At 42.2% G+C, this 25,866-nt stretch overlaps 1 protein-coding gene across 4 annotated transcripts in view; it reads left to right on the top strand.

Annotated features, from left to right (window-relative positions):
- The window catches only part of LOC115232583 (serine-protein kinase ATM), a 121,971-nt gene that overhangs the window by 86,401 nt on the left and 9,704 nt on the right, over nucleotides 1–25,866 (top strand). For 3 of the 4 annotated variants that reach the window (XM_036500607.1, XM_029802548.2, XM_036500608.1), the window contains exons 44-55: nucleotides 540–741; nucleotides 5,186–5,353; nucleotides 8,492–8,620; nucleotides 10,374–10,576; nucleotides 13,975–14,188; nucleotides 16,808–16,915; nucleotides 18,286–18,432; nucleotides 20,328–20,469; nucleotides 21,543–21,625; nucleotides 22,305–22,445; nucleotides 23,708–23,824; nucleotides 25,344–25,493. In XM_036500607.1, the coding sequence (XP_036356500.1) occupies nucleotides 540–741; nucleotides 5,186–5,353; nucleotides 8,492–8,620; nucleotides 10,374–10,576; nucleotides 13,975–14,188; nucleotides 16,808–16,915; nucleotides 18,286–18,432; nucleotides 20,328–20,469; nucleotides 21,543–21,625; nucleotides 22,305–22,445; nucleotides 23,708–23,824; nucleotides 25,344–25,493 (1,804 nt within the window). Of the gene's footprint in view, nucleotides 1–539; nucleotides 742–5,185; nucleotides 5,354–8,491; nucleotides 8,621–10,373; nucleotides 10,577–13,974; nucleotides 14,189–16,807; nucleotides 16,961–17,328; nucleotides 17,608–18,285; nucleotides 18,433–20,327; nucleotides 20,470–21,542; nucleotides 21,626–22,304; nucleotides 22,446–23,707; nucleotides 23,825–25,343; nucleotides 25,494–25,866 lie in introns of those variants that run through there. The other variant, XM_036500609.1, reaches the window with a different exon arrangement.

Consider the following 25,866-nt stretch of genomic DNA (forward strand, 5'->3'; position numbering starts at 1 on the left):
ATTAGGGGTTAGCTAATATTATCTTTGAACAAACAAGTGACAGTGTGGTTTTTATATATTTCCATGGTTTCAGCTACTCTTTGCTCAAAAAAAGAATCTCTTTATCAGCAAAGGTAATAGGGCATTGATGATATTAATGCTAATAATATCTTGGCACATAAAAAACACTATCCGAGCGTGGCCGTTTGCCAGCCTCGTCTGGCACCTGTGTCGGTGGCACATAAAAAGCACCCACTACACCCACAGAGTGGTTGGTGTTAGGAAGGGCATCCAGCCGTAGAAACACTGCCAGATCTGACTGGCCTGGTGCAGCCTTCGGGCTTCCCAGACCCCAGTTGAACCGTCCAACCCATGCTAGCATGGAAAGCGGACGTTAAACGATGATGATGATGATGAAGCCAAAGATTTTGGTGGGCAGGGTGTAATTGACTGAATCAACTTTAGTATATGACTGGTACTTATTTTATTGTCCCTCTCCAAACATGAATAGTAACATCGACCTTAAAACATTGACTCAAACAATTTTTCTTATATTTCAGCAATAAATTGCACACGCTTCTTGAGAAATGGGAAATACAGCGGCAGATTTGGAGGGCTGACTTTGAGTTTGTGGAGCCAGTACAACATCTGTGTTGTGTGTTGCTATCAGTGTGTGGTGAACAACCAGGACATCAACTTGATGGTCTTGCCAGGCAGTACCAGAACCTTATCAAAGCTGCTTGTCAAGATGGCAAATATGAGGTAAAATATTTGCCATCACATACTTGTATTACAACAACTTCATTTTGATAATATTCTTGTAATTTTTGTTAGTTTCTATGGTGGTGGTTGTTTTTTGTCAACTGCTATTTCCCTGCTTTTTGGCAAATTTTTATTCTATGGTATTAAGCACACTTCTGGGATCCTCAAGTGTAACTAACATTGGCACAAGATCACACATTTTTGAGGAAGTTTTAGTTAATTCAGTTTGCATTATTACTTTTACTACAGAAAGATGAAAACCAAATTAGGATTCATCAGGATTTAAACTCAGAATATAAAAGAGCACAGTTAAATCATCATTATCATCATCATCGTTTAATGTCCGTTTTCCATGCTAGCATGGGTTGGACGGTTCGACTGGGGTCTGGGAAGCCAGGGGCTGCACCAGGCTCCAGTCTGATCTGGCAGTGTTTCTACAGCTGGATGCCCTTCCTAACGCCAACCACTCCACGAGTGTAGTGGGTGCTTTTTACGTGCCACCTGCACCGGTGCTAGAGGAGTCTGGCATCGGCCACGATCAGTTGGTGCTTTTAACGTGCCACCGGCCCGGAAGCCAGCCAAGGCGGTGCTGGCATTGGCCACGTTCGGATGGTGCTTTTTATGTGCCACCGGCACAGAAGCCAGTCAAGGCGGCGCTGCAGAAAGTATTTTTTTAATACTCTGCTGACATTCTATCAGTTCAGCTGATCCATTGCCATAATAATCATTCTCATTACTTTTCCATGCTTGCATGGGTTGGACGGGTCCTCTCCAACACAGCATCTTCTGTTCCTCTGTCATCTCTTTTATGACATTCTACATCTTGAGATTAGCTTCCATCACTTCTTCCCGTATCTTCTGTGGTTTTCTACTTAAACGGTTTCCTCTTTCACACATATCCCGGCACCTCTTTATTCAAGTCATCATTCATATGCATTTCCATGTCCATACCAATACAACCTTCTTCCTTGATTCCCCTTTCACCCAGTTCTTCTCTCAGCTCACCTGTTCCCAAGGTACTTCATGCATTCTAACATTACACATCCAGTAGAGCTTACTCTTTACTCTTTTACTTGTTTCAGTCATTTGACTGCGGCCATGCTGGAGCACCGCCTTTAATCGAGCAACTCGACCCCGGGACTTATTCTTTGTAAGCCTAGTACTTATTCCATCGGTCTCTTTTGCCGAACCGCTAAGTGACGGGGACATAAACACACCAGCATCGGTTGTCAAGCAATGCTAGGGGGACAAACACAAACATACACACACACATATATATACATATATACGACGGGCTTCTTTCAGTTTCCGTCTACCAAATCCACTCACAAGGCTTTGGTCGGCCCGAGGCTATAGTAGAAGACACTTGCCCAAGGTGCCACGCAGTGGGACTGAACCCGGAACCATGTGGTTGGTAAACAAGCTACTTACCACACAGCCACTCCTGCGCTTAATTATTTCCATCCTTTGATCATCCTCTGTATTGAATACCTACATCTTACTGTGTAGCATCACATTTCATGCACAAACATCATACAAGCTACTCTTTGCTCAAAAAAAGAATCTCTTTATCAGCAAAGCTAATATTGATGCTAATAATATTAGCATTAATATCAAAGGTGATATTAATGCTAATAATATGATAGACCACAAAGCCAGAGATTTTGGGGTTGGGTGTAATTGACTGAATCAACTTTAGTATATGACTGGTACTTATTTATCACCTAGGTAACAGAAGCTATCAACTACTTCTAGTTTTTCACCCTAGCATGTGATGGAGAGGGTTTCTGTACATCTTCGGTGTTTATTGCCCCTGTGTATCTATCACACACAAAAACTATCTTCCCGTTTAACCTTCTTTTGATATTGCTACACCTCTTATGTATCCATTGCTTACATCTGGTGCATCTTCTGGAGTTTCTATGTCTTTTCTACAGCTCAAACAGGGCCACCTGAAGGGATTTGTGATTTGTCTGCCTTCTTACTTACCAAGACTTTGGTTTTTGTTAGATTGACTCTAAGGCCCTTCAATTCTAGATCTTGCTTCCACACCTGAAACTTCGTCTCTAGTTCTGGTAGTGACTCAGCTATTAAGGCAAGGTCATCAACATAAAGGAGCTCCCAGGGGCAACCTATCTTGAATTCCTGTGTTATAGCCTGGAGAGCTATGATGAATAAGAGGGAGATGAGGACTGATCCTTGGTGAACCCATTCTTCTGCCCAGAATTCTTCACTATATTTGTTGCCAACCCTCACCTTACTGACAGTATCTATCCCTGTACGTGGCTTGTACAGCTCTCACCAACCACTCATCTATTCCGAGTTTCCATATTGACCACCAGATAAAGAATCAGGGGACCCTGTCAAAGGCTCTCTCCATGTTAACGAAAGCCAAGTATAGATTATCTTTGGTTAGGAATTTCTCCAGCAGCTGTCTTACCAGAAACATAGCATCAGTGGTGCTTCTCCCTTGCACAAACCCAAACTGCATCTCATCTAAATTAACTCTATAGTTATGTATTTAAGAGATGAAGAATTATGTATATTATTTACTGGACAATACCTCAACTTCAATTCCTACCATCCATACAGTGTAAAGAAAGGGATTGCTCAGTGCCTAAAACATCATGCAAAGAATATAAGTAGCGATTGTGATACACACCACAAAGAAATGATCAAGCTCAATAATGATCTGTTAAGCAACAACTACCCCAAAAACATATTATCCACTCCAATTATAAAGAAAAGTGAGGATGAAACCGATAAACTGTCCACAGTCTGTCTACCCTATGTGGAAGGCCTCTCCAAAAAGATACAAAAGATATGCGGCCCATATGACATCAGGACAGTATTCAAAAGTAAATATCTCCTTCGAATAAAACCACCAACAGAAGAGAATATAACCAAAGACTTCATGTACTCCATCCCATGCAGCTGTTGTAGGTTTTACAAAGGCAAAACATGCCGCCCCCTCAAAATAAGGATAGAGGAAATCGCAAAGCTGTGGCATGAGGAGATATTGATAAATCGGTTATAGCTGATCATGTAAAGAAAAATGGAGACCACCTTCCCTTGTGGGATGAAGTTAAAATAATAGACAGAGAACAGCACTGGAAAATACGAAAACTAAAAGAAGCAGCGCATATGTTAGGACACAACAACCTCCTAAGCAGACCGAGTGCAGACATGAACAGCATATGGGTATTAAGGAAGGATAGGAGAATATTAGATTTATAAGCCCTAACATTCACTCCATAATTGCCCAAGGGCATATGGCGTAGTGGTAAGGAGCGAAGGCTACTAACCCCAAGATTCCGAGTTCGATTCCAAGCAATAATAATAATAATAATAATAACAATAATATTAATAATATTGAAAAATACCTTAGGAATGAGAACCTAGGTTCAAAATTTCCCCAAGACACCCACCTGATGAAGGCTGGAGGGTATATCAGCCAAAACGTGTTAACAACAAACAAGATGAAGACAAATCTCTGGCAAATGTAAATAATGTAAACTAACTCTCTCCCTAATTAGTTGGGCTATGACCCTCTCTGTGACTTCCATCACCTGATCCAACAATTTGATACCTCTGTAATTATTCCTCTTTAATGTGTCACCTTTACCTTTGTAGCAGTTGACTTCATGTATCACCTGGTTGACTATACGGGTGACATGATTTAAAGTTGTATACACAATGTATCTCTGGTGATACCAGTGAGCTGTGATACCAGTGCTGGTGGCATATAAGAGAACCATCTGAACGTGGCCGTAGCCAGCGCCGCCCAACTGGCCTCCGTGCCGGTGGTATGTAAAAAGCCCCATCCGACCGTGGCCGTTGCCAGCTTCGTCTGGTCCCCGTGCCGGTGGCACATAAAAAGCACCATCCGATTGTGGCTGTTTGCCAGCCTCGTCTGGCACCTGTGCGGATGGCACGTAAAAAGCACCCACTACACTCACGGAGTGGTTGGCGTTAGGAAGGGCATCCAGCTGTAGAAACACTGCCAGATCAGACTGGGCCTGGTGCAGCCTTCTGACTTCCCAGACCCCAGTTGAACCGTCCAACCCATGCCAGCATGGAAAGCAGACGTTAAATGATGATGATGATGATAACATTTTTCTTATTTTATTCAGTAAGTTTTCTGGAAGGAGCGATGCCTATGGCTTTTGCAAGCCCTTTGAGATTAGTAGGATTGATGTTTCGCTTAAACTGTTGCAAATCAATGACATATAGAAGGAGGGGATTCCAAAGGGAATTAAATCTGTTGACTGTTTTGTTGTCTGTCTTCTCATCATATTTTCCTTTCCTGTTTCAAGATGCTCCTCAGCTGCTGTGGACAAGAACTCTTATTTACAAATACACTCCCAAAAATGCTTATGTAAGCAGAACTAGACACACACATACACACACACTCATTGATATTACTTTTATTGGATCTTTCTAGATTGCTGAACGTTGCCTCTACCTTCTGGATGAGTTAAAGAAGAAGCACACATTGGAACAATCTGTAATTTTACAAACTGAGTTTGAGAGAGCTAATTTTCTATGGAAGCGAGGTGAACAAACTACAGCCAAGAATCTGATGAAGACTATCATCATACAGTTAGAGGGAGTATGTCCAGTTTTTTGTTCTCTTCACCCTTTCTGTCATTTGTATGCTGGTTGTTTAGTTATGGTTTCATATTACTTGCTTGCGAAGACCTGTTGGGGCAAGTGAAATCGGAATCGAAATTGAACCAATCCTATGACTGGCACCCGGCAGTTGCCAGGACCGCTGGACTGACTCCTGTGCAGGTGGCAAGTGAAGAAACGCCATTTCGACCCTGTGCTTGAGGAGATCTATTGAGTCAAGTACACCAACATCAAAATCAATGGAAACTGCAGTTGTGATCCCTGTCCCGGTGGCACGTAAAAAGCACCATCCGAACGTGGCCGATGCCAGCGCCGCCTAGACTGGCTTCCATGCCAGTGGTACATAAAAAGCACCATCCGAATCGTGGCCGATGCCAGCGCCGCCTTGACTGGCTTCTGTGCCAGTGGCACATAAAATGCACCAATCCAATTGTGGCCATTGCCAGCCTCGCCTGGCACGTAAAAAGCACCCACTACACTTACAGAGTGGTTGGCGTTAGGAAGGGCATCCAGCTGTAGAAACACTGCCAGATCAGACTGGAGCCTGATGCAGCCTCCTGGTTTCCCAGATCCCCGGTCAAACTGTCCAACCCATGCTAGCATGGAGAACGGACGTTAAACGATGATGATGATGATGATGATACAAATATCTAAACTTGTGTTCAAACCTTACTACAGCTTTTTTTTTTTTGTAACTTTAGACTAATCACAACATTACGTTCCTTATTTTGTACTGCCTTTGAGAATCTCCTAACCTCATTTCATGTTGGAATGGGTTTTTCTAGCAGCTCATATGATAAAAGAAATTTCTAAAGCCTAGCAGTAATGAACAAAGAAATGGTAGTTGAAGTGTTCTTTAGTTTAAAGATGGTAAGTAAGGGACTTCAGTGTAGCCATTGAGGTGCCTCGATGTGGTCATAAAGATTATCAGTGGTCGTTAAGTGGATTTGATTGGATTAATAATGGGTTTAATAAAACACTTTGATTAGACCTGTAAGGGATTCCAGTGAGATCTGTAAGGTACCTAGATATAAAAATATTTATTCTGTCTGTTCATACTGGCAAATATCCAAACTTATAAAATCTACTCCAGACATACATCATCATCATCATCATCATCGTTTAACGTCCGCTTTCCATGCTAGCATGGGTTGGACGATTCAACTGGGGTCTGGGAAGCCCAAAGGTTGCACCAGGCCAGTCAGATCTGGCAGAGTTTCTACCGCTGGATGCCCTTCCTAACGCCAACCACTCCGTGAGTGTAGTGGGTGCTTTTTATGTGCCACCGACACAGGTGCCAGACGAAGCTGGCGAACGGCCATGCTCGGATGGTGTTTTTTACGTGCCACCGGCATGGAGGCCAGGTGAGGCTGGCACGGCCACAATCGGATGGTGTTTGTTACGTGCCACCAGCACGGAGGCCAGTCGATGCAGTGCTGGCTACGGCCACGTTCGGATGGTTCTCTTATGTGCCACCGGCACTGGTACCACAAACTACAAATTCCATTGATGTGGATCGATTTCGATTTTGATTTTCACTTGCCTCAACAGGTCTTCACGACTGTAAATGAAAAACTTGTACCATCAAGGATACAGAAGTTTGTAAATGTAGTGGATTGTATTAAAAATTGGTAATGAGTATTTTTTAAGAAAGCTTAGGACTAAATAAACTGGTAATTTTTTTCCAAGTCCATTCTGAATTGGAGTTAGGAACTGGTCATAGGACTAATGTTAGTGGTCCAAGTCCACAAAGAAATTGTAACACAATACTGCAAACTAAAGAAGCACTCACCAATTTTATTATGCTGCCACCACTTACAGTGATAAACAACTGTCATTGTACCTCTTAGGTGTTTTACTGGAATGAATGGTTTTCTCAGTTTTATGGTTCGACCATTGTGTGGTGCCTAATTATGGCACCTTCTAGCGAGACCAGGCCATTGAGAATTGAGTATCTTAGCCATTGATACACTGAAAAGTTACTTACTAGATTCAAACTACTGGTCTCTCAGCTGTTTGTCAGTTCAATGTATTTAGAAAAAGAAATACAATGAAATAGAGATGCCTATTTAACTATGCTGTTGGCTGATACAAGTCTCAAATCGGGTATCAGAAAAGATAAGTAATTAAGCTAAATAATAATAATAATAATATAATAATAATAATAATATTAATAATAATAATGAAATTATTGTATACAGTGTGTCAAAAGTGTGTATAAAGCAAATGCAGTAGTGTACAAATGTCTGGGAAGTGAACAGTGTATGAGTCAGATACATGCTTGCGTGTGTATGGAGGGGAGAAAATCAGGTGTAGTGTTGGCGAATCTCAGGAAGCATGGAAGTTTTGAAGGATGCAGTGCTCCAACAACTAACAACTGATGCCAGCAGTTTGTTCCATGCTTCAGCAACTCTTAGTGTGAAAAAATGTTTCCGAAAGTCATGGGAGCTGTGCTGTTTTCTGACTTTGTAAACATGTCCACGGGTGTTAGACAGGTGGAGTTTGAAAAGGTGCTCAGAGTTATTGTTTGTAAGATGGTTTATAATTTTATGGGTGTCTGCCAAGTCAGCTGCCAGACGTCGGAGTTTCAATGTATCCATGCTCAGGGAAGTAAGGCGTTCTGAATATATATTTAAATATATAACATTATATATTTAGTGCTGAGGAAAAAAAACTTCTTTGGGGATTTTATCATGTTAACCCTAAATATAATTTAGGACTTTATTCCACAAGAGATTTCATGCTTTTAACCCAAACAATATCCTACAAAAGTTAGAGAAAAAAACTCAAGGATTCAAAATGCCTGTAAGTTTTTTTGTTAAAATATGTTGTTTTTTTAAATTTTGCTGGTTTCATTTATTAGGTTGTTGCTATTTTGGGGTACTATCTTCAATGACTTTAGTTGATTATATCAGTCCTAAAACTTTGGTTCTTTTGTTATTGATTTCAGTGGGAGAATGAAAGTCAAAGTTGATGTAAAAGGATGTAATAAGAGGCAGTACCGTACAGTAATTTTGTTTGATGCACCAATATGAAGCCATTCTACTCTGTAGTATGTTTTTATGACCACTTGAACAGTTTATTACTTTTTTTTTTTTTTGTTTCTTTCTTCCATTAGGATGCCATTGGAGAGGTATGTAGTGAAATTGCTCAACTTTATCCATCAGCACTGAATACCTATGGCAATTGGTTGGCTGAGACACGATCAGAGAATCCAAAAGATATTATGCAGTTTTATCTTGCTAAGGTAAGAACATCAAAATTAACTTCCTATACTTATATCAATTATATCAGGCGCAGGAGTGGCTGTGTGGTAAGTAGCTTGCTAACGAACTACATGGTTCCGGGTTCAGTCCCACTGCGTGGCATCTTGGGCAAGTGTCTTCTGCTATAGCCCCGGGCCGACCAATGCCTTGTGAGTGGATTTGGTAGACGGAAACTGAAAGAAGCCTGTCGTATATATGTGTATATATATATATATGTATGTGTGTGTGTGTGTTTGTGTGTCTGTGTTTGTCCCCCTAGCATTGCTTGACAACCGACGCTGATGTGTAGACGGCTCAGTAAAAGAGACCGATAGAATAAGTACTGGGCTTACAAAGAATAAGTCCCGGGGTTGATTTGCTCGACTAAAGGCGGTGCTCCAGCATGGCCACAGTCAAATGACTGAAACAAGTAAAAGAGTAAAAGAGTATATCAATTCCCATGAATTGTCTTTGTATCATCAGTGTCTCATACCCTGTGCCCTCTCCGCTCCATTAAAATGCCAACTGGCACTATTAAAGTTTCCTTTACAATATCAACCTGCATCATTAAATTGTCTATTAGCACTGTCAAGTTACCACCGACCTAACCCCTGAGTGCCTTCAGTAGAGTCCACTCTGATGATGCAAGCATTTGTCTCCAATCTGAGGATAACTACCTCATATTTTCCAAAAGCCTTCATCATCATCATCGTTTAACGTCCGTTTTCCGTGCTAGCATGGGTTGGACGGTTCGACCGGGGTCTGGGAAGCCAGGAGGCTGCACCAGGCTCCAGTCTTATCTGGCAATGTTTTTTACAGCTGGATGCCCTTCTTAACGCCAACCACTCTGTGAGTGTAGTGGGTGCTTTTTACGTGTCACCGGCACAGGTGCTAGGTGAGTCTGGCAGCGGCCATGATCGGTTGGTGCTTTTAACGTGCCACCGGCACGGAAGCCAGTCGAGGCAGCGCTGCCATCGGCCACGTTCGGATGAAAAGCATAATGAGTGCTGCTTTTCTTCATGTGACAAGCCTTTTAAAAAAAAAACTGTATGTGGCACAATTCAAGCATTGGACAATTAAGTTTGAGACTACGCTGCAAATAGTATTCACACTTCATTCTTCATTGAAAGAGATGTTGCATTAATCAGAGGCAAGTGAAATCAAAATCAAACTCTGTGGCATCCGTTGCTAGTAGAGCGCTAAGATTACCATACGAGTGAGATTGTTGCCAGAGCAACAAGCTGGCCTTCATGCCAATGGCACATTAAGAACACCATTCGAGCGTGACTGTTACTGCATCGCCTTACTAGCACTTGTGCTGGTGGCATGTGAAACATTCGAGCGAGGACGTCACCAGTGCCACTGGACTGGCTCCTGTGCAGGTGGCACGTAAAAAGCACCATTTGGGCGTGGCCGTTGCCAGTACCACCAAACTGGCCCTCGTGCCGGTGACACGTAAAAGCACCCACTACACTCATGGAGTGGTTGGCGTTAGGAAGGGCATCCAGCTGTAGAAACTCTGCCAGATCAGATTGGAGCCTGGTGCAGCCATCTGGTTTGCCAGTCCTCAATCAAATCGTTCAACCCATGCTAGCATGGAAAGCGGACATTAAACGATGATGATGGTGATGATGATGATTCTTCGTTGAAAGAGATGTTGCATTAATCAGAACGTGTTTTTTTTTACCTCTTGTTTTCTGTCTGTGTTGCTGTTATGGTTTTCCTAATGTATGTCCTTTATTGTTCAACTCGTAGGCTGTCTCAAAGCTGCAAGGTACAGAACCTAACAAAAGCAATGTTGCTATAGAAGCACATGCCTCTCTAGCAAACTATGCACACCAACAATACCGCAATATTAGAAGTTACATGAACTCCAGGGATTTTGGAGTGAAGAAGGACTTGATGAAGGATGCACAGAGAGATGTACGGGAACTGTGTAGCCTGGAAGGTAATGTGAAGTAAGTAGACTATACTAGCATTACTGTCATAGTCATTATAATTGTTATCAAACTGTTATCATTATCATATCTTATCATCATCATCATCATCATCATCATAGAAATAAAGAAATAGAGAACTACAATTATGATTGATACAGTCATAAGAACAAAATGGAAGGTAAGTAGTGTATATAAAAAAAAATAATATTTTCATTTCATTTCATCTAGTTTCAGCTCACGAGCTGTGGCCATGCTGGGGCACCACCATTCGGTGTTGCTACATGATTTTGTGCAATGGCACAGTGGTTAGGGCAGCAGACTCACGGTCGTAAGATCACGGTTTTGATACCCAGACCGGGCGTTGTGAGTGTTTCATCATCATCATCATCATCGTTTAACGTCCGTACTCCATGCTAGCATGGGTTGGACGGTTCGACCGGGGATCTGGGAAGCCAGAAGGCTGCACCAGGCTCCAGTCTTATCTGGCAGTGTTTCTACAGCTGGATGCCCTTCCTAACGCCAACCACTCCGCGAGTGTAGTGGGTGCTTTTTACGTGCCATTGAGCAAAAATACCTAAAAGCTCCACAAGGCTCTGGCATGGGGTGGTGGCGATCCCTGCTGTACTCTTTCGCCACAACTTTCTCTCATTCTTTCTTCTGTAGGCCTGCTCGCTTAGCCAGCGGGGTGGCATCATTTGAAGGCTAAAACAATGCGAAGCGCATTATGACCAGTGATGTGTAGCAACATCTGATAGCCTGGTCGTAAAAAATAATATAAGAAATAAAAAACTAAAAGCAACATTAAATTCAAAAGTAAAACAATATTGACCCATAACAGCAGACTGGGATGATAAGACATATATACACACTAGAGGCATGTAATTGCCTTTCCAATCACCATTTACAATATTCCAGATTTACAATAGTCCTGGCAAAGGAACTGCCGTTTAGCTAAACAGAATATGTCAGATTGAGGCTGCACCCTACGACCACAATGACCATTCATATTCATAAGCATAAGGTCATAAGCATTAGCAAAGATGTTTGAAGGTGGTTTAGCATATAACTGCAGGAGTGTGCAGGCAGGGTGCATCTTATTGCAATAATAAACGTTTTTATGTGATCTTTCTTATGTTGCTTTAGTTACTGGTTAATGTGGAGTATTTATATTTCTATTTCATTATTTTGTTAACATGTCATCATCATCATCATCATCAGCGTCATTTAACATCCACTCTCCATGCTGGCATAGGTTGGGTGGTTTGACTGAGGACTGGCAAGCCAGGCGGCTGCACTAGGATCCAATCTAATCTGGCAAATTTTTCTTCAGCTGGATGCCCTTCCTAACACCAACCACTCCGAGAGTGTAGTGGGTGTTTTTTTACGTTCCACCAGCATGGGAGCCAGTCAGGTGGCACTGGCATTGACCATGCTCAAATGGTGCTTTTTACGTGCCACCAGCACAGGTGCCAGTCAGGTGACACTGGCATCGGTCATACTTGAATGGTGCATTTTATGTGCCACCAGCAAAGGTGCCAGTCAGGCGACACTGGTATTGGCCACGCTCAAATGGTGCTTTTTACATGTCACCGGCATGGGAGCCAGTCAGGCAGCACTGGCATCAGCCATGACTATGATTTCACTTGACTCAACAGGTCTTCTCGAGCACAGCATATTGCCCAATGATTGAAGGGTACTCTTAAATGGGATAGTTATGTGACACTGGCATTGGCCATGGCTACGATCTCACTTGGCTTGCCGGGTCTTCTCAAGCACAGCATATCTCCAAAGTTCTCAGTCGCTTGTCATTGTCTCTGTGAGACTCAACAGTCGCAAGTCATGTTTCACCACCTCATCTCATGTCTTCCTGGGTCTACCACTTCCACACGTACCCTCCATTGTTAGGGTGTGACACTTCTTCACAGAGATGTCCTCATGCATACACAATACATGACCATACAAGTGCAGTCGTCTCTCATGTACACCACATCTGATGCTTCTTATGCCCAAGTTTTCTCTCAGGGCACTTACACTCTGTCGTGTATACACACTGACATTAAACATCCAGCGGAGCACACTAGCTTTATTTCTTTCGAGCCTACACATATCCTCAGCAGTCACATCCCATGTTTCACTGTTGTGTAGCATATATGTTCACACACAGGCATCATACAGTTTACCTTTCACTCTGAGTGAGAGGCCCTTTGTTACCACTAGAAGTAGGAGCTCTCTGAACTTTGCCCAGGCTATTCTTATTGTAGCAGATACACTCTCAGAGCATCCACTCCTGTTACTGAGTTGGTCACCTAGGTAACGGAAGCTATCAACTACTTCTAGTTTTTTCCCCTGGCATGTGATGGAGATGGTTTCTGTACATCTTTAGTATTTATTGCCCCTGTACGCCTATCACACACAAAAACTATCTTCTTGGTTAACCTTCTTTTGATATTGCTGCACCTCTTGTGTCCATTGCTTACACCTGCTACATCTTCTGGAGTTTCTACCTTTGCCTTTTCTACAGATCAAGCAGCGCCACCTACCTGAAGGGATTTGTAATTTGTCTTCCTTTCTACTTACTAAGACTTTGGTTTTTGCTAGATTGACCCTAAGGCCCTTCGATTCTAGACCTTGCTTTCACACCTGAAACTTTGTCTCTTGTTCTGGTAGTGACTCAGCAATTAGAGCAAGGTCATCAGCATAAAGGTGCTCCCAAGGGCAGCTTGTCTTGAATTCCTGTTATTGCCTGGAGGACTATGATGAATAAGAGCGGACTGAGGACTGATCCTTGGTGAACCCCTACTTCTACCTGGCATTCTTCACTAGTTGCCAAACCTCACCTTACTGACAGCATCCCTGTACATGGCTTGTTCAGCTCTCACCTCCCTAGTTTCCACAATGACCACCAGATAAGGGATCGGTGTACTCTGTTAAAGTCTTTCTCCATGTCAATGAAAGCCAAGTACAGAGGTTTATCTTTGTCTAGAAATTTCTCCTGCAGCTATCACTATCATCATCATCATCATCTTCATTGTTCAACGTCTGTTTTCCATGCTGGCATGGGTTGGACAGTTTGACTGAGGCCTGGCAAGCCAATAGGCTGCACCAGGCTCCAATCTGATCTGATAATGTTTCTACTGTTAGATGCCCTTCTTGATGCCAACAACTCTGAGAGTGTAGTGGGTGCTCTTTATGTGCCACCGGCACAGGACCCAGTCAGAGGGCACTGACATTGACCATGTTCGGATGGGGCTTTTTACATGCCACCAGCACAGGAACCACTCATGGCACTGGCATTGACCTCGTTTGGACGGTGCTCTTTACATGCCACTGGCACGGGAGCCAGTCAGAGGGCACTATAGCGACTTTCCTGGTAAGAAAATATAGCTACATAAATATGTCTACTTTGTAATTTGCAGCAAAAGATTTGTGTCCACGCTCCAACGCCAGTCAGACATTGATGAAGCAGAAGTGTCAGCTGCAACAGAAGACTGTGACAAGTTCCTCCAGCAAGCCATTGTAAACTTCCTCAAATGTCTTCACTTTGGTGACCATCACAATCTTCACATATTCACATTTGTTTCTCTCTGGTTTGATAATGCTCGATCTCCAAATGTCACAAAACTTCTACGGGTGAGTAGTAAACATTTCCATTTTGTTCTGTTGAATGAATTCTAAAGAAAAATGTAAATTTTTTTTTTTGTTTTTCTGTCTTTTGGTGTATAGAGATGTAACCTATGAGATTAAACCCAAGGCCTGCTTTCTTTTAGAATCATGTTGTGGTGGATGAATGAGCAAAGTCATTTTAGGCTTGAGAAGACCTAGTCTTGTCTTGGCAGGGACTTCACATCCTTTCTAGTACTGATGCTTTAGAAAAATGTGTTTGTTACACTCTAAAGTGGTTGATTGATGAGCAGAGACTTTGATGAGTTCAAGAGGGTCCTTTAGTCTTGTCTTGTTAAGGATATGATGACCTCTGTAGTGCTGATGCCATGAAAAAACACATCCAGTAAACTCTGTAAAGAAGTTGGTGTTAGGAAAGCATCTGGTGATAGGAACCTTGCCAAATGAAATTTAATGAAAGAGGCAAGGTCTCATAGCTTTCTCTTGGAAAATGGTAACCAAAACAAATTTGGGCTGTGTTGGACTGTCTAACCCATACCAACTTGGAAAATGAACATAAGAGAAAATGATGAATTATTTATCTCTATATATATAAACGGCAAAATGTCTGTCTGTGTGTGTGTCCTTTATACAAATCCACAATTTTTCAGTTAGAGGGCTCGCACTTTCTATGGTCATTCAAAACTGTCCAAGGGTGGTGGTGCACATCTTTACATTTCCCCAGTCACCTGCAAAGCCATAAAAAATCAATAAAAGTGACTTTTTTGTGAATTTTCTATCCAAAATCCACTCAAAATGCCCGAAACTTGATACGCCAATTGAATGCCAGCTAGCTGTATGTGATTGGTCGGAGATTTGGACAGTACTCGCGTGTATGTGCGCACGCACGCAGTTGTATATACATGCACTAGCACTATGACCCGGCGTTGCCAGGTCATAGTGCTAGTGAATTAATAATTCACTTAGATCAACTTCAGCTCATTTCATCAATACATGTACACAACTAAGATTTGTGCAGTTGTGCCAAGAGTAGCAAATTGGTTGAATCGTTAGAGCATCAGACAAAATGCCTTGTGATATTTAGCTACATCTCTTTACATTCTGGGTTCAGATTTCACTGAGGTCAGCTTTGTCTTTCATACCTCTAGGTTTTGATAAAGTAAGTAGTAGACACGTACTGGGTCTGATTTAACCACCTACCCACTCCTCCAAACTTTCAGAGCTTGTGTCTGTGTTACAAACACATCTTGTGTTAGACAGAATCATTGAAATGTTGGACAAAATGCCTTGCTGTATTTGTTGAAGTTGTTTTAATTATCTAAAATGTATTACAGAATTCCTCTCTCAGGTAAATACAAGATTAACGAGTTCATCATCATCATCATCATCATCATCATCATCATCGTTTAACGTTCGTTCTCCATGCTAGCATGGGGTGGATGGTTTGACCGGGGATCTGGGAAGCCAGAAGGCTGCACCAGGCTCCAGTCTGATCTGGCAGTGTTTCTACAGCTGGATGCCCTTCCTAACACCAACCACTCCGAGAGTGTAGTGGGTGCTTTTTACATGCCATTTATCTATTGAAATATTTTCATACCATGACTTTTTATGAAGATGATTTCATGACCACTGCTATGCTTGAGGAGACTTATTGAGTCAAGTACATCACCATCAACATCAAAAATCAAATGGAAATTGCAGTTGTAATACCTGTGCCGGTGGCACATGAAATGCACCATCCGTATATGGCCAATGCCAGCGCCGCCTTGACTGGCTTCCATGCCGGTGGCACATAAAAAGCACCAACTGATCGTGGCGTTTGCCAGCCTCCCCTGGCACCTGTGCTGGTGGCACGTAAAAAGCACCCACTACACTCATGGAGTGGTTGGCGTTAGAAAGGGCATCCAGCTGTAGAAACACTGCCAGATCAGACTGGAGCCTGGTGCAGCCTCCTGGCTTCCCAGACCCTGGTCGAACCGTCCAACCCATGCTAGCATGGAAAACGGACGTTAAACGATGATGATGATGATGATGAGAAACAAAGGATATAATATTTGTCCACTGGTCGATGACTAGAAGAGGTATTTCATGTATAGACCAACAGATGTGTGATATATAGATCAACAGACATTTGGGATAGACTAATAGATGTGTTGTATATGTTCCAGCAGATATATGATATATAGGATAAAAGATCCCCTTCAGTCATGAATGACCATAAGATTGCCCCTAGAAAGTTACCCTCCAAGGTATAACTCCAGGCAAGGTCGTTTATGGAAAACCAGCAGTTGCCCATGCATACCAGCTTTCCCTCTCCATGACCCTGATGCTGTCCAAGGGAAAGGCAAAGGCCAATACAGCTTGGTACCATTGACATTGCAAGTATTGGACATACGCACTATTTAATGTCTCTACCAGAAATGACCTATCTACCATTCAAACAGCATTGAAAAGCCTTTAACAACTTGTAAATGTTCATATTCATCACTTGAAAAGTGGAGGTTACTTTCAGAAATTAATAATTCCTGAAGATTTTGCTTTTGTATTCTATCCTGTATCTGTGACTCCTATTTAACTACACAAACATTTTCATGTTTCAAACATTGTGTTCTGATTGATTTATTGCAGAAATATAAAATAACTTATGTGAAAACTTGTAAATTCCTTCCTTTGATGTACCAACTTGCTGCTAGAATGGACTCACATGAAACACCATTTCAGATATTACTGAATGAGGTACATCTGTCTTTTTTTTTCACAGTTTTATATCCATTTTATGTTATATCATCATCATCATCATCATCGTTTAATGTCTGCTTTCCATGTTAGCATGGGTTGGACGATTTTGACTGAGGGCTGGCGAACCAGATGGCTGCACCAGGCTCCAATCTTGATCTGGCAGAGTTTCTACAGTTGGATGCCCTTCCTAACGCCAACCACTCCGAGAGTGTAGTGGGTGCTTTTTACGTGCCAGTCAGGCGGTACTGGCAATGACCTCGCTTGAATCTTTTTGCACATGCCACTGGCACAAGTGCCAGTAAGGTGACGTTGGTAACGATCATGCTCGAATGGTGCCCTTTTATGTGCCACCGGCACGGAAGCCAGTTAGCCGCTCTGTCAACGATCACACTCGTATGGTGCACTTATATATATATATGTGGGATGTGGTTTTTGTTTAACCCCAGGTCAACCTATCAAACGGACCTAAGTTCAAAGTGATCCAACCATGATCATCCTATCTTTTGTGCAGACACAGTGATTCTTAGTTTGCATTTTGTACTTTACTATTTTAATATGGTAGAGTAAGATTTGGCTGTTAATTCTGGCCAGGTCAAAAACTCTACAAAGGTTCCCTTGTGGACCTACCTAGCCTATGTGGTTGATACTGTTGCTGTTTAGCCCCAAACTGTGATCCCAATCAGTGGTGTATCATCATCATCATCATCATTTAACGCCCGCTTTCCATGCTAGCATGGGTTGGATGGTTCAACTGGGGTCTGGGAAGCCAGAAGGCTGCACCAGGCCCAGTTTGATCTGGCAATGTTTCTACGGCTGGATGCCCTTCCTAACGCCAACCACACCATGAGTGTAGTGGGTGCTTTTTACGTGCCAGACGAGTCTGGCAAATGGCCACGATCGAATGGTGCTTTTTATGTGCCACTGGCACGGGGACCAGGTGAGGCTGGCAACGGCCACGAACGGATGGTGCTTTTTACGTGCCACCGGCATGAGGCCAGTCGGGGTGGCGCTGGCAACGGCCACGAACGGATGGTGCTTTTTATGTGCCACCGGCACGGGGGCCAGGTGAGGCTGGCAACGGCCACGAACGGATGGTGGTGCCAGACGAGTCTGGCAAACGGCCACGAACGGATGGTGCTTTTTAACGTGTATCAAAGACTAGATTATATAGGGTGAGATTTGAGAGAAATTTAGCTAGCTGTTGAGTGATTATATAGTGCCCATGTTAGATCTTGTGTCAGACATGACCTGCTACACATTGCATCCTAACATTATAAAGTACCGTACATATAATACAACACTTTATTCTTATTGATGTATTTACTGTGTTTTTATCTTTATGTCATATCTTTTTTTTTTTAATCCAGATCTTAAGTAAAGTGACACAAGACCATCCTCACCATGTCCTCCCCATTATCATGGCATTAGCCAACAGTCATGAAGATAACCAGTATCTGCAAGTATTTAAGACAAAAACTGAGACTCATACTGATGGGGAAGGTCTCAGTTATCAGGTGAGATTTTCTTTTTTTGTTCTGTAAACTCTTCAGTGAATTACTATATCAGCTTGTACAGGTGTTGAGGTTGCTCTGTGACCAGTCCTCAAATCTGGGGGTTAATCCTTCTGCTCTGTAAAAACATTTCTTACCAAGTAAACATTAATAGAAAGTAAAACAAGCGAGGCTCTTTACATACTGCACTGATGGCATCCTATGATCCCAGGTTACAAAAACGATGATACTCTTCACACAGGGTCCAATTGTGCAACAGACAGTCTTGATTTTCTGAGTACTTTAATGACTAGGATTGCAATTCCTTAGGACAGCCTGCTGTGCTAACCTTGGATCGTAGAGTGACCCGCTGTTCTTGAGGAGACCTATTGAGTCAAGTACGTTAACACCAACATCAAAATGAAAATCAGATGGAAATTGTAGTTAAGATACCCGTGCCAGTGACACGTTAAAAGCACTGACTGAACGTGGCAGATGCCAGCATGGCCTGACTGGCGTCCGTGTCAGTGACGTCACCGGCTTGGGTATCTGAACTACAATTTCCATTTGATTTAGTAATTTGTATCTAGAGTTAAGCCTATCATGATGGTAGATTGTTCTTATTTAATTTCCTGGAGTATTTTCAATTCTGCCTATTGTGGATACACTGTCCTCAGACCAGCCAGTATCCCTTTTCTATGTCTCACCAGACTTAACAAATTTCTTGTCTGTCTGTCATCATGTGATGCGGAATCACAATTCAAGGAATTTACAATGTGTGTGTGTGTGTGTGTGATTTTATCTACAGTTATTAATGGTTATTTTGAAGTTAGTTTGCTAAAAAATAAGACATTGACACGGAAGTGACATAAATCTGCAGATCATAGTGCATAAGCTAAGTAAAATCATGGCCATCCATAGATACAGGCTTGTCCTTTACACCCATGCTCCCCTCCCATACACACACTGAAAATCTGTCCTCTGTCAGAACCCCGCCCCCATGATCTATCTCCCACCTCCATCCCACCATCCATGGCCACCACCCACTGCAATCACCTTCACTACCCCTCATGTACCTACCCTCACATTCTCCATGCTTTGACTTATCTATCATACCCCTTCCCAGCCACTCCACTTTCCATCACCACCACTTTCTACGGCCAACTCTTCTTCATCTCTAAACATCTCTGCTCACACTCTTATGCAACATCCCTCTATATCACCTCTCGACCATTTATACTCCCCCACCACTGTTTCATCATCTATTTCTCTTGCTTTATCTTTCTCTCTAACACTCTCCCCTTACTCTCCTACTGGTGTAGCCAAGTATCTCCTCTATAGCAAGACACTTATCTCTCTCTCTCTATTACACTTCAACACCTCAACTGGCTCCACTCCCTCTCCCAACCAAGAGGTCTTTGTCTTGTAAGTTACAAGTGACCCTGCTGGTGTTAATGCTACACCTAGTATGCGCTGTAAAGTGATTGGTGTTAGAAATGGCATCCAGCCATAGAAACCATGCCAAAACAGACAATGGAACCTGATGCAGCTCTCTGGCAAGCCTAGATCTTGTCAAACCTATTTCTTTACCACCCACAAGGGGCTAAACACAGAGAGGACAAACAAGGACAGACAAACGGATTAAGTCGATTATATCGACCCCAGTGCGTAACTGGTACTTAATTTATCGACCCTGAAAGGATGAAAGGCAAAGTCGACCTCGGTGGAATTTGAACTCAGAACGTAACGACAGACGAAATACTGCTAAGCATTTCGCCCAGTGTGCTTAACGTTTCTGCCAGCTCGCCGCATTGTCAAACCATCTAACCCATGCCAACATGAAAAATGCATGTTAAATAATAATAATAATAATAATAATTTATTTATTTATTTATTCATTTATTTTCCTGTTTTCCCAGAACCGAGTAAATGCTGCTAAACAGTTGCTGAATAAACTGTCCAAATCTAAAATTGGAGATTGTGTAAGGGAGATGATGGATTTATGTAAAGCCTATATCGAACTGGCCTACTTTTCAGTTCAGAAATTCAAGATAAAAACAGGTAAGACTTTTAAAAACCATTTTCAGATTTATCCCTCCCTGGTGTTTATTTACTGGTCTATAACAAATTCCAACCAGATCCTCTGACTAGCTGTGATTAGCTCTTAAACTGGTAACCATCCTATAACTGGCTGTGACAAAATTCTATAGCATGCTATTACTAGATCCTATAACTGGCTGTGATATAATAAATACAACTGAATGAAATGTCTTTACTACCGCACTACATATCCTTATTAACAGACTGTGGCCTAGACAACATGACCTCACTGCCACTTGCAGAAAATTTTAAAGTTCATTTCTTTCACTAATTCACTTGCCTCAACAGGCAAATCCAAATCCAAATCAAAGACCTGTTGAGGCAAGTGAAATCCAAATCAAAATCAAAATCAAATTTGATGACTGGCATCCGTGGTAGCGGAGTGCAAAGAGCACCATACGAGTGTGATCGTTTGACAGAGCAGTTAACCAGCTTCCATGCCAGTGGCACTTAAAAGGGCACCATTCGAGTGTGATCATTACCAGCGTCGCCTTACTGGCACTTGTGCCCGTGCTAGTAGGGTGCCAAGAGCACCATCTGAGCGTGATCGTTGCCAGACCAGCCAACTGGCTTCCGTGCTGGTGGCATGTAAAAGGGCACCATTCGAGTGTGATCATTACCAGCGTCGCCTTACTGGCAACTGTGCTGGTGGCATGTGTAAAAAGATAGGAGCGAGGTCATTGCCAGTACCGCCTGACTGGCCCCATGCTGGTGGCACATAAAAAGCACCCACTACACTCTCGGAGTGGTTGTCGTTAGGAAGGGCATCCAGCTGTAGAAACTCTGCCAGATCAAGATTGGAGCCTGGTGCAGCCATCTGGTTCACCAGTCCTCAGTCAAAATCGTCCAACCCATGCTAGCATGGAAGGTGGACGTTAAACGATGATGATGATGATGATGATTACTTATTATCAAAGAAAATTTTAAGGCCTCTTATCTTTTATAGAAATCTCTTTCTGTCCATAGACCTCTCCCCACCACATATTCTATATTTCTCTCAGTTGCTTGTCTAATGGTTCTCTTCTTTCATCCAGGCGCTATACCTTTACCTGACTCCTTAGAACTTAACAAACAGAAAAATCTCTGTCATGTTGCTGTGGCAACTGCATTTATCCCAGTGAGTATTCTTTAAGAGATTCTTTCAAATCTTCACATCACTTACTGCCGTATGTAATATTTTGTGGTCCCACTGATTTCATTGTTTGAAAGCTGGTTCATTTTCCACCTTGTCCTATAATTTTTTATTTTCCATCAGTCATCAGATGACTATTTCCAATTACTTATCTATGACATACAGGTGTTGCAGAATAGTGATTGCAGGTAGTGGTGGTTTTAGGAAAGATAATTATAGAAATTTGGTGGAAAAAAAGACGCATTGTAAGAGTGTTGGTGAGAGTGTGAGAAGTGATAGTGAAAGTAAAAGATTACTGTAGAAGTGATGGTGGGTGTGAGGTTACGGTTGGGTTGAATGGTAGCAGAAATGTAGGAGTGATAGTAGAAATGAGAGATTACCATAGGGGATGGTGAGAGTGAGATTACTGTAGGATGATGATGGGAGTGGGTTAATGGTGCTTGGGAATGAATGTGAAATAGCAGAAAGGGTAGATAGTACAAAAAAGAGAATGGAAGCCCCCACACTGATTTTGACCCCATCCTTCTAGATGATTTGTGAAGATAGTTTGGTTGTATAAGATAAACGGCTGATTGAAACTTTAAAAATTTAATTGCAAATTTTCAAAGAGTTATGAATCTTGTAATCCTCATGCGTACTTTACCATTCCTTATGTGTGATTTAGGTGCAGCAGGATGGCAACTATTCAGACATTCCTTATATCATTGGCTTTGACAACACTTTCAAGTTAGCTGGTGGCATCAATTTACCAAAAATCATTCAGTGTCGTGGATCCAATGGCAAGTCATACAAGCAGCTTGTTAAGGTAAAAAAAAAATAATGAATTCTTATATCAGCACAAGGACACAAATTTATAAGGGAGAGTTACAGTTGATTAAAATCAACTGCACCACCTACAAAATTCATACTGATTTCACTGACCCTAGATAGATAAAATGTGAAGTTCTCAAAGCACCACCTTGACTGCCTTCCTTGTCGGTGGCACGTAAAAACCACCAACCAATCGTGACCATTGCCAGCCTCCCCTGGCACGTAAAAAGCACCATCCGAACGTGGCAGATGCCAGCGCTACCTTGACTGGCTTCTGTGCCGGTGGCACGTAAAAAGCACCAACCAATCGTGGCTGTTGCCAGCCTCCCCGGCACCTGTGCCAGTGGCATGTAAAAAGCACCCACTACACTCTCAGAGTACTTGGCGTTAGGAAGGGCATCCAGCTGTAGAAACACTGCCAGATCAGACTGGAGCCTGGTGCAGCCTCCTGGCTTCCCAGACCCCGGTCGAACCGTCCAACCCATGCTAGCATGGAAAGCGGACGTTAAACGATGATGATGATGATGATGAGTATAATGGGACATAACCAAATATCTTGATTTCATCCAATGCTCTACTCCAATACCACTCCAGTGCTTTATTAAAGCTATATAGGAAATTGAAGTAGGCACTTCAGTCTCCACAAGTATGGTTTGGCATTCAGATCTCACAAACATCAACCTAGTTTTTCATTCCACATCAACTTCATCATCATCATTATCATCATCACTACCAGCAGCAGCAGTATAATTGCTGTTGTCATCATTCTCATCATCAGATCACATCATCATAAGTGTTTCCATGTCAGTATACGTCACACAAATCTACAATACTTCTCTTCAAATATCTTGAGCTTTTGTCTTCTTATTTGTCTTTACACAACCACTGGGTCGATAGTGATACTGACTTATCACATACTGTCACAGTATATGTTATAAATGAGGTGGTACCGGTCTCTTACATACTATTACAATATATAGTCTATGTGTAAGGCGGTGAGCTGTCAGAAACGTTAGCATGCCGGGCAAAATGCTTTGTGGTATTTTGTCTGTCTTAACGTTCTGAGTTCAAATTCCACCGAGGTCAACTTTGCCTTTCATCCTTTCAGGGTCAATAAATTAAGTACCACTTGCATACTGGGACAATCAAATTGACTGGCTCCCTCCCCGAAAATTTTGGGCCTTGTGGCTAGAGTAGAAAATAATATATGTTCTAAGTGTGATTGGAGCTAAGTTGTTAATAAACTTTTAATTACAGGGACGAGATGACCTGAGACAAGATGCTGTGATGCAGCAAGTGTTTGGTTTAGTAAATGAACTTCTTAACGATGACCCAGATGCTCGCAAAAGGCAGTTAAAGATCCGTACTTACAAGGTAAGATTTTATCAGCTTGATCACAGTCAAGAAGTGAACTCTAACTGCCCAATAGTAATATCTTCACTGTACACAACGTACACAACGAGCACAAACTGACTCAAACTCGCTCCTACACATGTCAAAATTAAACAGAGAATACAACCTGGCAACCACACCAGACTCTGAGAGTGGAGTCTTCGACTTGGCCTGAGCATGGACTCAAACTCAAATGAAATGAAATGTACATATATTTTATCAATTCCACATCTAGTGTCTCTAAAACAGTGTGGTACTTTTGTTTGCTGTATGAATTTCACTTGAAATTATCTAAAATATTTTGTACTTGGTCGATTTGCTCGACTAAAGGCGGTGCTCCAGCATGGCCACAGTCACATGAGTGAAACAAGTAAAAGAGTAAAAGACTATGTTTATCGTATCATTCTTGCAATCTCTGCAATGACATTGGTCAAGCTTTGTATTAGTATTTTCCCTTCACTTAGATTGCTATATGAGTAATGACTTGACCTGTGAAGGCACATGGCGTAGTGGTTAGAGCAACGGACTCGCAGTCGAGGGATCGCGGGTTCGAATCTCAGACCGGGCAATGTGTGTGTATATGAGTGAAACACCTAAGCTGCACGTGGCTCCGGCAGAAGGTAATGGCGAACTTCTGCTGACTCTTTCGCCACAACTTTCTCTCACTCTTTCCTCCTGCATCTTGCAGTTCACCTGCGACGGACCAGCGTCCCGTCCAGGTAGGGAACCTATATGCCAAGGAAACCGGGAAACCGGCCCTTATGAGCCAAGCATGGCTTGAGAAGGAACAAACAATGACTTGACCTGATCTGCACCCTTAAGAGAACATTTCAGTATATTCAGAAATGTTATCTTGTTAGAAACACATGAGGATTGGTGAAAGGAAGGACACCCAGTGGTAGAAAACCCTGCCTCAATAAACTCTGTCCAACCCACGCAACCATGAAAATGTGGACACTAAAATGACGATGCTGTTATGTGCATATTAATCAAATGATAAATGTGTATGAAATTAAGTGGGGTCGTTCCAGTATTTTGCAGCAATTGCCTTAATAGGTTATATTAAGATCAGCTTAGACCTGCCATCATTTACTAAAGTGATGGTAGCAGTATAATTGTCATCACATCATCATAAGTGTTTCCATGTCAGTATACGTCACACAAATCTACAATACTTCTCTTCAAATATCTTGAGCTTTTGTCTTCTTATTTGTCTTTACACAACCACTGGGTCTATAGCGATACTGACTTATCACATACTGTCACAGACTGGACCTTGTGCAGCCTCCTGGCTTCCCAGACCCCAGTCGAACCGTCCAACCCATGCTAGCATGGAAAGCGGACGTTAAACGATAATGATGATGATGATGATAGCAAGGGAGTTATGGCCCCAAGCTCATTTCCTCCAACTTATAGTTTTTTATCAACTTTAATTCAACTTTCTTCTTAATATCTCGAACCACTTGCTGGTAAGACATTTCTTTAATAATTATTGTTTTAGGTGATTCCATTGTCACAAAGGAGTGGCCTCCTGGAATGGTGTGAAGGAACTCAGCCCCTGGGAGAATATCTTATTGCCAAAGATCAAGGAGCCCATCAAAAATATCGACCTAAAGATTGGACAGCTGGAGAATGTCGTCAGAAGTTAACTGTGAGTCGTTCTGTGGTTCAAATCTCTTTTCAGCCAGTTTAGCTTTTCACTTTACAAGTTCCTTGTATAATCTGGGAAATTAAGCTGTGAGAGACTAACATACACATTGGTTTGAATAATCATTAAAACAACAATATTTTACTCTCCCTTCCAAAGACATTTTATTGCATCTTATGTCTCAGAACAGGATACTTAACTTGACATGTCTACATGGAATAGTTTCCAGATTTTTTGATGGAAGTTTCTTGTGATAGACTGGCACTTAATCCAGAGTTATAATTATCTCTCTTTCATATTAAACTGCAACACCAAAGCTGTTATAACACCCATTGACTCTTATAACACCCTTGATACTTCCTGGAGCTCTTACCGT

This window comes from Octopus sinensis, linkage group LG2, assembly GCF_006345805.1.
Source record: "Octopus sinensis linkage group LG2, ASM634580v1, whole genome shotgun sequence".
NCBI lineage: Eukaryota > Metazoa > Mollusca > Cephalopoda > Octopoda > Octopodidae > Octopus > Octopus sinensis.